Here is a 14,723-nt window from a genome sequence, read left to right as displayed (position 1 = left end):
GTCAATGTCATCATAATGATTTTTTACTTCATTTTGATATGAAATTTGCAGTCTAAATATTTGTTCTGAGTGATCCACAATGGATTGACTACATCAGTGGACAAGGAAAGAGCTACAGATGTCATTTACCTAGACTTCCATAAGGGCTTTGACATAGTGCCCCGCAACATCCTTCTCTCTAAATTTGAAACATATGGATTTGATGGATGGTCGATGAGGAATTGGTTGGATGGTCACATCCAGATAATAGTCAACAGCCTAACATCCAGATGGAGATCATTGACTAGTAGTGTCCCTCAGGGGTCCATACTGGGACCAGCACTGTTTAATATCTTCATCAATGACATAGACAGTGGGATCGAGTGCACCCTCAGCAAGTTTGCAGATGACACCAAGCTGAGTGGTGCAGTTGACATGCCTGAGGGACAGGATGCCATCCAGAGGGACCTGGACAAGCTCAAGAAGTGGGCCCATGTGAACCTCCTGAAGTTCAGCAAGGCCAGGTGCAAGGTCCTGCACCCGGGCAACTCCCAGTATCAATACAGGCTGGGGAATGAGGGAATTGAAAGCAGCCCTGCAGAGAAGAACTTGAGGGTACTGGTGGATGAAAAACCGGACGTGAGCCTGACAAAGTACGCTTGCAGCTCAGAAAGCCAACCATACGCTGGGCTGCATCAAAAGAAGTGTGGTGGCCAGCAGGTCGAGGGAGGTTTCTCCCCCTCTGCTCAGCTCTGGCAGACCCCACCTGGAGTGCTGCATCCAGCTCTGGAGCCCTCAATACAGGAAAGACATGGACTTGTGGGAGCGGGTCCAGGGGAGAGCTACAAAAATGATCAGACGGGTGGAACACCTCTCCTCTGAGGACAGGCTGAGAGAGCTGGGGTTGTTTAGTCTGGAGAAGGCTCCAGGGAGACCTTTCAGTGCTTAGAGGGAGCTTATAAGAAAGATGGGGACAGTTTTCAGTAGGACCTGTAGTTATAGGACAGATAGGAATGGTTTTCAACTGAAAGAGATTAAGAATTTTTTTACAATGAGGGTGGTAAAACACTGGAACAGGTTGCCCAGAGAGATGGTAGGTGCCCCATCCCAGGAAATCATCAAGGTCAGCTTGGGCAGGGCTCTGAACAACTTGATCAAGTTGAAGATGATGCCCTGTTCATTGCAGGGGGGGTTGTACTAGATGGCCTTTAAAGGTCCCTCCCAACCCAAACTATTTTCTGATTCTATGATATAAAGTAATCTCAATTCCATTTCCAGTTAGATCCTCCTCTGTCTCTCTCCTTCTCCTCCCAGTGTCCTGGATAGGTGACTCAAGCCACAGAAATTCAAATCACATTCCCACAAGCGATCAGGATGATAGAATTTAGGAATTATTAATGTACTTGTCCCCGCTTAACTGCAATTTTATTAAGAAGGTTGAATCTCACATATGAGGTTTCAAAAATGGGTAGTAGCTCTTCTTATTTTCCTTTTTCATGACTCAGCAGATCTGGCCTGAGGAAAATTGCTCCCCTCTTCCCAACAGAAACAGTGCCAAACTGGAGGCAGCAGGAGGTATCATCCTAACAGGCTCCTCACTGGGATTATTTACGTAGGATTTTGTTTGTCCTAATAAAATTTCTGCAGGTGAAAGTGTTAGACACGGAAACAGAAATCCAGAGTCTTGTTACTCAATAAGGATTTTTCTCTAATGACCCCAATCAGTACGTAGAACAACGAACCATCACCCCCAGCCCACCCCACAGTCAGAGGACAGACGCACAGCAAAACTCAGCCTAGTCCTGATTCAGACAGTCAGCACTGCAGAAAGTGCCTGTGATGAACACATACCAAGAAAAAAATCATGATGCACAGCATTTCAATTTATACTGAGGATGGCTGTCCAAATAGAAAAATGCCTTTTTATTATTTTTTTTTAAGCATAACACTAGCTTTCTTCTTTTAATTCCCTTTCATCTCCCAAAGTAGCTAAGAGACTTAGTTTGCATATTATTTTAACGTATTTTACTTAAATATGCAGCTAGATATAATTAACAGAAGGAATGACTTGCACACACAAATGACAACTCCCAAATTAGCATTATATTTGGACACAAATGTAAACCCTTTAAAGTCCCAATCTACTCTCCTCACTGTCAGCTGTCTCTTCAAAATTAGGATGCCTATTTTTCTCCAGCTTTTTTTTATTGTTGTTCTTGTGGTTAGACTTTTTGGTATCCATACCACACCTCTGGCAGACAAGGACCCATTTATGTTAACTTTCACCATGACAGCAACAATCACTGCAGCGGAAGACTGAAGTTTGGATTGCAGCAAACGGATGTTCTTCAAAACTCCTCTCTTTCATCTTGCCTCAGGTTTGACTAAGCAAGTCTGCAGAGGTGGAGAGCAGCAGACACTTGCATTGTCTGTGCAGCTGGAGCATGGGGTACATGGACCTTTTCTTTTTGTCTGTTCCACAGAAAGGAAGGTGACAGTCACCAGAAGTCCATGTGGTGCAAAAAAAAGGTGCAAAGAAAGCAATAATATTACATTTTTAAGTTATTAATACAGTACTGGGAGACAGCTGTGGAGGAAAGCACTGCAAGATTCCTGTAAAAGGCTGAAAGAGAAAATTACTTTCTTTTTTTTTCCTCCATGTGAAATATGCACACATTTCTCACACAAGGACACAAATGGACAACAAATGCCAGTGAGAGAAATAAGAAAACACTCCAAACAATTTTAGTAGCAAGTAGCTGACAAAATATCAGTGCGCTCTCTGTTCTTGCTGGCACAGTGGTCTGAAAGAGCCTAGAAAGGTCTGATGGAGCTGCTGCGAGAGGCCCCAAAACACTGCTGCAAGACAGAACATTTCCAGATAAAGGTAAGTATGATAGATCTCATGTGCAAGAAAGGCCAGAACAGAGGCCTATTTTTTGCTAGCTGGAAGGAATTTCAAATGATATCAAAATATATGGCAATTTGTATTAGCTAGAGAACCAGGCTTTGGTATGTTAGTGGTAGTAAGATGGGCTGTTTCAGTTGCTTAAGCAACAGAATAGGCTTTTTTTAATTTGTTAAACTGGTAAAAATTTGTTTCATGGGGGAACTCCTACTTTTGAAGAAAAAAGCCAAAAAAAAAGGGGTGAGGCTTTACAGAGGGTCATCAAGTCACATTTATGGTGGTTGAGAATAAAGATATTATTTCCATGAGACTGAAACATAGAAGTTGAGACGACGGAAGTGGAGGAGTTGCTCCTCTGCCAATATCAGATGTGAGAATTAACTTGAAGTGGCAGGTGGAGTGGTTATGTACTTAAAAGCACACAAAGCCTGGATGTACATTTGTCAAAATTGACCTTAATCTTATGATTTACAGAAGCAAAACTTCTAGGAAATGAACTTGCACACAGACATCTTCATGGGAAGTTCACATCATGACTTTCAAGCTCTAGTTACGGATGTGTGTGAATTCATGGGATAAAATTCAAGGAGCTTGAAAAGAGTTACTTAACAGAAGTTACATTGCTGGTAGCTTAAACCCTCCATACAAAATGTGCGCTTTTACTGCAATATTAAATCAAATCAAAAACACAAGAGAAAACATGCATTAGAAATAACAAGCTGTCCAGTTGCATAGCAGCAATTCAGTGCAGCCCTCTGGATCAGACCCCAGAACTCTGTGGCTGCCTCGACTGAAAACATGCGACACAACTGAGAAAAACCAGCGTAAGACTTTCCTCGGTAATAAAATGAAACAAGCCTGTGAATTCACAGTCCCCGAAATCTGTCTGGCTCTTCAGGGCGTTCGTGAAAGGACAGAGCCCTCTGGTGGCCTCTGCTCCCCCCCGCAAAGCCCTTAGTACGGGACATCCAAGTGCCAGTGCTAAAAGTTATTTTGGCATACATAGATTTAGAGCAACAAAACTATCAGGACAGAGTGCAATTTCGGTTCCAAAAGCCATGGTTACACCTGCGTCAAACTACTGCTGTAAGAGAAGATCAGGGTCTCATCAGAAGAGCAAGCAGATCTGTGTTTTTACACATTGCATACAAGAGATACTTCTCTTTTGCTAAAGTAATTGAAAATCTTTGCTGTCGATGCAAATATTTCCAACACATTCAGGTACTAAGATTTCAGAAAACTACGGAAAGCAGGTTAAAACACTTGCCTTTACTCTTTTACAGAGTTCACATGTTTTTGATCCTCTTTATTTATTTCAGTTGAATACTATCCCCTTGCAGAAATACAGTGTGCACAGGAAGGGTGGTCAAGCATTGGAACAAGATGTCCAGGGAGGTGATGGAATCACCATCCCTGGCAGCATTGAACGTGCAGATGCGGTGCTTAGGGACATGGTTTAATGGTGGACTCGGCAGTCCCGAGCCAATGGCAGAACTTGATCTTAAAGGTCTTTTCTGATCTAAACGATTCTATGATTTGCTTTCTGCAAATACAAAGACACCAGACCCACCCAGCCTGCGTGGAGTTCAGACAAGAGAAGTGCAAACCTGATGCATTCTTAACTCTACAAGTATACCCCTTTGGGAAAAAAATGTGTGGCTTTAAAATGTAAAAGCCAAATCTGTGTAGTTTCATGTCAGTCCACTGTCCTTACAGAATTACTGTAGATTAGCACTGTGCTTCTTGTGCTTTTCATTTAGATCATACCACTTGGAAGAATTCCTTCAATTTGGAGTCATTTTACTGAAGATGTGTGTCGAGCAAAGGGTCACCAAATCTATGCCCACAGTAGAGGTGACAGGCACCCACTCTATCTGACGCTATTGCAAAGCAGTCCCATAGCCCTGTCCCCGCTGCCTGACTGTGCTTTCACTGCTTTGGTACCCACTGGTGGTGCCAGGTCAAACTTCCATCCTCTGCAGTGGGAGTTCAGCCCTTTCCCTGGGAACGAGAAAGGGATGATGGCTGATGAAGACTCCTAGAATGCCTTTAAAGCAACTGAATCAGGGTCCAGATGAAGTTAAAACAGTGCTGTGCAGCGTCAGCCTGAAAAACATTGTTTAACTATTTAAGCACTACAAATGAACTGACCTTTGGAGTTGGAGACCATGACTGAAAAGCCCTCAAACATTAGACCAGCGTGCAAGATGCCCGTGTGCCAACAGATGCAAAGAAGTCGACTCAGGACAGTTACTACTGTACAAAGAAAACAAACATGCAAATGGCTCTTAGGCATGCAGGACTTGAACTGAACTTACAGTATTTTTAACAATTTTAGCTTGTGTTTAAGAGCAGCACACTGACAACATGACTACCTGAAAGAAGAAAATAAAAACAAGGCGTAGACCACAATATATGTGAGGAGCTGATCCAACAGACAAAAGGGAGCCATAAACTGGGTTTACATCCCTGAGGAGCAGGATGCCACTGCAGGCTGTTTAGTTTTTGCATGCAGCATTATGCTTGTTACTTATCACACTGCTCTTCATAAGGAAACCTGCAAAAATGCTGACCCTGGGGCAGCTTCTGTAGCTCAGAAAAAGCCGAACCCTGGTCAGAGGTGAGACTGGAGGCTGCCGCTGGGATCAGTGTTGGTAACCAGTGGAAGCCTTCTCAAAGTCCAAGCACGGGTCAAGTCTTTGGTGTGATACCATGTTGTGGTTTAACCCCAGCCAGCAACTAAATACCACGCAGCTGCTCACTCGCTTACCCCACCCCAGTGGAGTGGGGAGGAGAATCAGGAAAAAAGGTAAAATTTGAGCGTTGAGATAAGAACAATTTAATAATTGAAATAAAATAAAATTAATAATAATAACTGGAATAACGGAGAGAGAGGCAGAGAGGGATAACATCCAAAGGGAAGGGAAAAAACCAAGCGATGCACAATACAATCGCTCACCACGCACTGACCGATGCCCAGCCTGTCCCCGAGCAGCGATCAGCAGGCCCCAGCCATCTTTCCCCCCAGTTTACATACTGAACATGACATCCCATAGTATGGAATATCCCTTTGGCCAGTTGGGGCCAGCTGTCCCGGCTGTGTCCCCTCCCAATTCCTTGTGCCCCTCCAGCCCTCTGGCTGGCAACTAAAACCATGAGCGTGTATTACTGTCGTACTAAATTCAAAACAATTCTCAGCTACTGAGAAGAAAGAAGAAAAAAAACCCACAAAAACCAACCAACCCAAAACCCCAACTCTAACCTAGCTGAAACCAGCACACACCGGTATAACACGGCAGCACTCAGAGCCTGGAAGACAACTGCTGGTGACCCAGCTCTTATGCCATACTGCAGTGATAGCTTAAATGGGAGAAATGTAAGCTTGAGATCCTCATGATACCATAGAGTAGATATTAGCCAACAACAGTCCTTCAGGCTTCCCAAAGGATACAATCATTTTCAACGAGCCAGCTACTGTTATCGTATTTGCTCAACTTCTGCAATTTCCTTTGTTGTCCAAGTATTACGATACTTGTGCTTTTGCCCTTTGTGTGCCTTAACATAACCCACAGTAAATTGCAGTTTTGATGTTTTCATAACCAGTGTACTTGAAAAGACTATTTTTGGTGCAGCAAAGTTCCTAAACTGGCCACAGGAATCAGCTAGTCCAGCATTTCGTCACGTGAAACAGCAACTAGACACAACACTGCTTTCCTCAGACAAGCCTGCCACTTGGGCCATCCAGGTTGCTGCAAAGACAGTGTCATCAAACACGGGAAAACGTCAGCATCACTGACAATTGCAAATGCCCATTTTCTCTCTCTCACACACACACATACTTTGCAAGAAATGAAGAATCCCTGCTCCTCTGGATTGTTCCTTCCCCAAAATGCCCTGCAAAGCATCGCAACAGACACTTCTCTCTCCAAATTACTGCCAAGTACTCCACACTGGTATCTGGTTAGATCACATACGATCATTTTCAAAGCATCCATGTGCAGCTCCTCTGGTGTATGTTGCCTATGTTCATACAAGCCAGTTACGCAGTCCAGAATGATCCCGAACTCCACAGCTTGCCGATCAGTACTACAGCATGATCCTCGGTGTGTTTTTGGCTGAAGCAAACCAACTTTGTCCCGAACAATTCCCCAGGCATCGTTCAGCAGTCTGCACAATCCCAGGACACTTCTCAACGGGCAGTCCACATGCAACCATGCTGCTCTGGAGTGTGAAAGTTTTTAGTGGTATGTGCAATCACTGTTGGTGCCAGAGCACAATTTTAGGCATGGTAAAACATATTGTGAACACTGACTGGACCTTGCTGGCACAGAGGCTGCCTGCCAGTTCTAGTTTTTACCTGGGGAAAGAGGAGAATCAGCAAAGTACATCAGGGCCAGGATGGCACATGGCTTCATTGCACATCCAGTCTTGCACATACTGACAGCGGTGACAACAACCATATTTGAAGCTGTACCTAAGAACAGCCCAAAATGCCACGCTGATGTGGGACATTACAGCATCTTTCAACATATTCCATAGTTTCCCTTATGAAGAGTGACACATTATCAGAAAAAGGACTAGTAATGGTACAGTTACTGCTCTACCACTACTATTCTCGTGCTAATAAGACACAAGCAGAATGAAGTAACGTAATTAGTAAGAGTGCTGGAGGTGCTGTTGGAAGGGGGATACTATACAAGGGGTTTCTAAGCACTCATTTTCCATCCAATAAATCCATCAACTTTCACAATAAAACACACACACGAAAGTAAAAACAGTGGAGATTTTGAATTATATTTATCACTAACTTGGCTTGACCTGTCAATAACAATAATCCCTCAGGCACAGTCATGCACACATGGACATATCACAGCTGAGCAGCCTGGCATGCATTACCAGAAAAAGAAAAATCTGGTGCACAAAGACACAATACCCAACAGAAAGACAAGGCACAGGAAAACACACTCACAGACCAGTATTTTCAGAGAGTTTATTTATAGAATTGTTATTTCAATTTGGCACACAATTGGAAAATGCTAATACAATTTGGTGGGACAACAGGAAAAATGCCAGTGTTGCTGGTCCTTCGGGGAGAAAAAAGAAATGTGAATTACAAATAAGGAACAATCAGGGTTGAAAACAGTATTGTCTGAAAGTGGGTTCTATCAGCTGAAAGTCTTAGAGCCTCGAGACACTGGGATGATGTTTCCAAGTTCTCTAGTAACGTAGACTGAAGCTCCCCAGAAGTGAATTTAACACAACCCAGGTTGTTTGCACTATTGGCGGAAGCTGAGCTTTTCAAAATTTAGCTTAATTTACTGTTCATGTTTTATCTGGCTTGCTTCTGCTCACATTGAACTCAGTGGGAATGCTGCTACTGACTTCCAACAACATCAGGCCTTTCCCAGAGGGCCAAAGGAGGCTCCTGCATAGGCAACGAAGCTCTGCACCCAATGGAACAGAAATGCTGAATGCTTGTAACATTACACTGAAAAGCTGTTTTCTTATACTCCTTTCTGAGACAGTTTAACTTCTCCTTATTTGTATTTTTCCTGTATGTTCAGTACCACCAATCACATTAACCTCTTCAAGTTGCCTTTATTTTGTTGGCATCTATCACACTTTTGGTAGGATAAGCACCTTAGACATTGGTCCCAAACATTTAACAACTTCAGGATAAACTGGATAGTTTGCTGCTGTGGCCCTCATCCTGGGATTGTCTCCACCTCCGATCCCTCATTTTTCTTGTCCACGTGGACTAATAAAGTACCAAGGATCAGGAAAGAACAGAGAGATAAGGAACAGCAAAGAGGGAAAAGTGACCACGAATTACTGGCTCCAGAGGGAGTCTCCGAAGGAAACTGGATGAGCACTTCTGAAACTCTCAGAAGAGCTGGAAGAGCTGGTGTAGCATCTGAAAATCATGACGTGTAAGGCTTCAACACTTCTCAAATACAACCCGTGAGTGGCACGACCTGCTTGTGGAGTGCAGACACTCACAGCAGGTGCTAGCACTTCATTGTAAGAGCTGCCATACAGAACATGGGGCTCAAAAGTCAAACAACCTTTGAGTCCTCAGTTACCAGCCTTGTCTCAACAAGTGACATTACAGTGAAGCGCGTATACTGCAGTTTTATTATTGAGGATAGCAGGTCAGAAGACAGACTATGAATGGTATTTTGGCAAAGTCAAATCTGTAATTTTTTGTGTGTGAAAAGGCCTAAATCTCTACAACAGAGCACTGAAGAAAGACTCAGTTTGAGTGACCCGACAGGAAGCCACCCATCCAGGCTCTCCTCACTTAGAAGCAGTGTGCCCCCTGCCCTCATCCTGCTCAGACTTAAAATCCTGCAGGCAACTATCTGTGGTCCATTAAATCTTAATGGTTACCTAACTTATCTAACCCCTGAAAGACAAATGAAACTATCAATGTTATTAAAAAAAAAAAGATATCAAGTAACGGAAATCAGTATTCTCTGTTACAATTTCTCCAGCACCAGCGGCTGCTTTGCTCCTCTCCACTTCTCTGCTTCAGAAAACAGATCCACGAAGGGCATGAGTGTAACTGGGGATACAGTAGCCTTGAAAAGCAGTTTTGTTATCAGAGAAACTGCAGCTAGAATGACATCCACAAGACAACAAGGCAGCCAGCTCTGCTGGCATGACACAGAAGAGGCCCAGCAAAACACTCGGTTACTTCTCACCGCATTGTTCTTGGGGGATGCAGACTCCTTGCTTTACACTGTTAAACCAGGAGAATACAGTATTGCACCGCTCTTGTACAACTCCGACAGATAACAGATGCTACAAAGATGTTGGGATACATTTGTTTATAAACAAAAAAGCAGAGATGAACTTCAGTGCTGACTCCCCTCCACGCCCCTGATCTCCAACCACTGGCCATTTAAAAAAGTAAATCCCTTCTCATACCTGAAGCCAATTAGAAAATCTGTCCACTCTTATGACGATGAAATAAAAGCAAATATATGAAACAATATCACTATATGACTTTCCAGCTTTGCCTATATGGTTAATTCATCATCTGAGTAAGCCATCTCTGCTAAATATTTTCATTATTATTACATGCTCAGAAGATCAGAACAAACAGCTCTTACATAAGTCCATCTGTAAAAGTCTGGCAAATAGGTTAAACTCAAAACCAGTTAAGTACAATATTCAACCCTTTTATTTCTGTGTCCATTTATTTAGAAAACATTCATTCAAGGAATGAAAGTTAGGACTCTTAGTACAGTACGAGGCATCACCTATGCTACCATCTGCTCTTTTTAGCAGAATGAAAAGAGAAAATAAATATGACTTTAGAATAATTTCACTTGCAATTACCTTCATCATAATAGCCACTCAAAAAATCCACCATCAGAAAACCAATGCTAAAATTGCATTCTAATAATGCTAAATGCATTCTCTTACTTCCCTTGTTTGGAGATAGAATGATACTATGAATTTGTTTTACTTCTTTTTTTTTTTTTTGAAGAGGCATACTTTTGTAGGACCCACCTACCCCATGCAACTGTTTTAAGCAGCATCCCTAAAAACAGTATGACAGTTTTATGTGGAAATGGCTAGAATGTAAACAATAGTGTTCTAGCCCAGCAGTGAGGCATGGGTATGGTATGATTTCCTACCACTCTGGGCATAAGCTTAAGTCACATCCACAGAGCTGAGACCAAACAAATAGTTAAGCCAGAATACCAAAAAATTTTAGAACTGAGCATAAACATAGTCGAAGTAGTAGGATATTCCGAGTGTTAACACTATACAAACAAGTATCGAAGTGCACTGGCATATGAGCACTAAGCAAGCACTGTTGAATATTTACTGGTCTGCATAAGAGTTGCATTTATTATAAAATTACATCAGAAACTGTTATTCACCAGGTACTTACCTATTCTCGTATCAAAGCAGCTCCTCTTGAAACTAGACTGGGAGACCCCAAGCACCATCTTAGGCCTCAGCTGTGGGAAAGCGTATGAGCTCAGGCTGTACTAGAAGTAATTAACTGGGCATGTCACCCAACGTTTCTTCATTTTCACAAGAAGTGACATTGGGCCAGTAAGGGTCCACTGCGAAAGGTACTGAACACCGTGATCCATTGCAACAAACAAATTTAGGATATAAATGGGTCTAATGGAAAACTAGGTATTTTAGCCAGCACGTGGGAGGAAGAAAAGGAGGGCTTGAAACTCTTCTTTGTGCCTTATCTTCTTAAGAAAAAATAATTTAGGCAAATAGTTCTGTTTGTTTACTGTTCATCAACTAAGATGCAAGTAAGACCTTGTGCAACGTCTAACATCTTGATTTTCATTTCTTATAAAGAAACTAAGTCTGATCACAGCTTATGCAAGGAAGTGATAGAACTGTATCCAAAATAAAAGCACACACATTTTCACAAGGTAAGTTTACACATGATTTCAACCTCAATCTAAAACCACAACCTGCCACAGACTTTGTTTTAATTGCCTATTTAAATAATATTACGCATTCAACCTCTGTGACACAATTAGGTTTTTATACTAGGCTAACTATGGCTATTTCTCATATTTAAATTTTAATCTGTGTTCTTTCACTAATAAACAGAAGAGCTGCTTTTTTTTAGGCTTTAAGAGATTAAAGTCAGCCTGAAGGAAAAACATTGTAAACTTCTTGTAAAATACTACTAAAGCCTTGACAAATATCTTGATTTTTATTCTTACTGAGGTTTGAAAACTCAACAAGGTTTTCATAGTAGATCAGTCCCTTTTTAAAAAGGACATGTTCACTTATTTGTCACAGCATACAGTCGTTTACTAAATGTAAAAATTGGAAGTTGTTCTGTGTATTACCCACAAGTGTAAAAGCTATTTTCAAATAGCAGCAATAGTGTCCATTTTGGAAAAACAGTTCGCTAAAAAAACTACCCGTACCAAAAGGCTAGTAGAACTAAGCTTCAGTCTACTTTGCCAGTAAGTTTACAAAATAAAAGTCTGTATCTGTAGTTATGCAACATCTGAGGAGGTCTTTTGGAAATTGAACATTAGCTAGAAGTTAAAATATGTATCTAGACATGCTCCGCTACTGACATAAGGGGAAAAACCTCTTTTTAAATCAGAACAGCAGTATGATGGAAGAAGTTAAAATGAAAATAAATAAGAAATTGGTTTAAATAGCCTGAGCTTATACTGAATAAACTTTAAACAGAAAACATCTGTATTAACTATGAATTTTACCTTTCTTGAAGAGAGATGGGAAGCTTATCTACTGTTAATTCAAATAGCAGGTACATTGTAACCTTCTGAACCCTTCACAGGGATGGAGAGAACAACAATACAGATGCTTATGTCTTTGCAGGTAGAAGTCCACATATTTTAGAGATGCAATAAAACTTATTTGCTATCAAAGGGCCTGTGGTTTGTTCTGTATCTATTGGACTGACAAAGAACATTTTTCAGTAAAGTGTTGCAGACCCTGCTGTCCTTCAAGTGCCACATGCTCTTCAAACTTCCTTAAACAGATTCAAGTTCAAATGACAGCTCTCTTTGTGAATTTCCATAAACCAAATAACCAGGGGATGGCTCACGAGCTTTCCGCAGAAAAGAGTGCACCTTAACCTAAGAAGACAGAAAGTAATTTCTGGGGTTGTAGAAAAATTTCTGGTTTACATCTCACATTGTAAATGGAAAAAAACCACTCAATTTACTATTTCAGTTAAACTCATTCCATATGACTCTGTCCAATGGAAAAAAACAACAAAAAAATTGGTACTGAAGAAAGAGGCTGCTTCTATAGGCATAAACACCAAATGATGAACAAGTCCTACATTAGAGAAAAATCTAGCATGCGTCTTCAACACTGTACGCAGAAATCAAGGACAAGAAGTAACTTTTAAAAACTATACAAGGAAATGCTGCCTCCCTTTAAAAAGGTACATGAAAATAATTACACTGATTAATTAAACACTGATATTCACAACCCACCTGAACTAAACTGGTTTACATCTTCAGGCAAAAAGTCAAAATAGTACAGAACATCTTTTTATGTCTTAAAAAGCAGAAGGAGTGCCACACTGTCAAGAGATAAACTGTTGCTGCATAAAAATTTGTGTCAGCCTTCTTGTGCTTTCTGTTCAGGGGATACACAGGGTCATGTCTCCTGCTAGACTGTTTACAGAGTTATGATGCCTATACAAATCAATCTTTTCTCCTACCTAATTCATTATGAAGTTGCTACGACTACAGTAACAACATTCAAAAGGTTCCAAGAAATTCTTGTGAGGACTACTTAGGTAACTTTATGAATAAATTTGGATTTTTCTTTAGTTCACCTATGTTTACCAATGTATACTGTATATGCACCTTGATAATACGAACTGTGTCAAAACAGTCTGAAAAAATAAAACATCGAAACTGAGGTGTGAGGCAGACAGTCCCCTTCCTACTTATGATTATTGTTATTTTATTCTTTTATAAATACCACCACTGAAGAAACCCAATGCATGATACAGTCCCCAAACCCACACCAAACTGCTTTGCTTTGTTGTGCATCTTTCCCAGCAGGTTTTCACACGTGCTTCTTCAGACAGAGCATTTGGAGGCTACAAAAGCACAAGTTGTACTTCTCCATCAGTCAAGGTTATTTGTGTGACGTTTTCTCCAGATCTGGAAGTTTTTCAATTAGTGCTTTATGGTTCATGTTGATACTGGCTATAAGTCCTCCCTCATTGCCATCTGAGCCAGTGTAACTAATTTCTTCACCAGTCAGGGTAGTCATATGGCCACCCAATGCTCTCAACACTGCATTTCCAGCACATATGTCCCACTTCTTAATATAGGTGACATGGATATATACATCAGCTTGTTCTTGATTCTTTTCAGCCACATCAAGGAGGGCCAACACTTTATAACCTAGAAGAAATGGACAGAAGTTTAAAAAAAAAAGTTAAACCCAGTTTTCCTGTTCATCACAAAGAACAGATCTACTAATGAGTGTTAATAATAAGCACATGGAAGATTTAGGAAAGTAATGCCATTAATTGTATCATGCAACCCAGTACAATGGCAGAGGCACCAATAAACTTTGTCTGTCCTTGGACCTCTAGAGAAAATTTGAAAAAGAAACACCTCTCCGCAAGGTTTTTCCACTGCACTCCAATTAAATCCTTGGGTATTTGAGACACATTATTTTTAGACAATATTTAGACAATATTTTACCAATATGCTACATAGACTTATCCAGAGACACATTAAAAGAATGAGATCAGAAACTCAAATATAGTTTTGCTCTTATGTTCACTCACTTCTCAATCTCTATATTATGCTGAAGTCTACCTTTTTCTTCCTGGCTTTTTATTACAATAGAAGAAAGATACACATACCACTTTTTATTACAGCAATTCAGCTCAGAGCATTACCCTTTATCATACATTAAGCAGTACAAAGTCATTGCTCAAAATAGCATTCTTTCTTTTCTGGAATTTTTTCAGTTTTTCACCTGTTCAACCAATATCCTTGTTTCATTAAACTTTTCTTCTCTTTTATGTTCTTATACAGAGTAAAGCCCTGGCAAAGATCTGCTATAATCAGTTACACTTTCACTTCCTTTATCATAAGAAAACTCATTTAGATTCATCATAAAGATCCTATGCAAGATCTTCTTGACTAATCTGTAAGGGAGCTCTAGGTTTCCATATTAAAGACACAGAAAGACACATTTCTGTAAAATGCACATGTTGCATAGCTTTTCTGAGACTTTAAAACAGCTATTACTTCACACTAGTGCCTCACACGTTTGCATTCTGTCAGTAACATGCATAAGGATACTGTGTAAGGTTACAAGTAGT

At 40.8% G+C, this 14,723-nt stretch overlaps 1 protein-coding gene and 1 long non-coding RNA gene across 2 annotated transcripts in view; one reads left to right on the top strand and one right to left on the bottom strand.

Moving 5' to 3' along the window:
• Positions 1–6,036: 6,036 nt before the first annotated feature.
• Positions 6,037–11,110, top strand: LOC308060420. The gene is made up of 2 exons (XR_013926717.1): positions 6,037–8,873; positions 8,927–11,110. It is a non-coding gene; the product is annotated as an uncharacterized lncRNA (long non-coding RNA).
• BPNT2 (3'(2'), 5'-bisphosphate nucleotidase 2) overlaps positions 7,864–14,723 on the bottom strand; it is a 26,286-nt gene continuing 19,426 nt past the window's right edge. Inside the window, exon 5 of the mRNA XM_080379158.1 lies at positions 7,864–13,788. Within this exon, the coding sequence (XP_080235284.1) occupies positions 13,517–13,788 (272 nt within the window). The 3' untranslated portion in view covers positions 7,864–13,516. The remainder of the gene's footprint in view (positions 13,789–14,723) is intronic.

This window comes from Falco punctatus, assembly GCF_963210335.1.
Source record: "Falco punctatus genome assembly, chromosome: 3".
NCBI classification, from domain to species: domain Eukaryota; kingdom Metazoa; phylum Chordata; class Aves; order Falconiformes; family Falconidae; genus Falco; species Falco punctatus.
The sequence above is the reverse complement of the archived record's forward strand: the minus strand, read 5'-3'. Positions and strand labels throughout refer to the sequence as shown.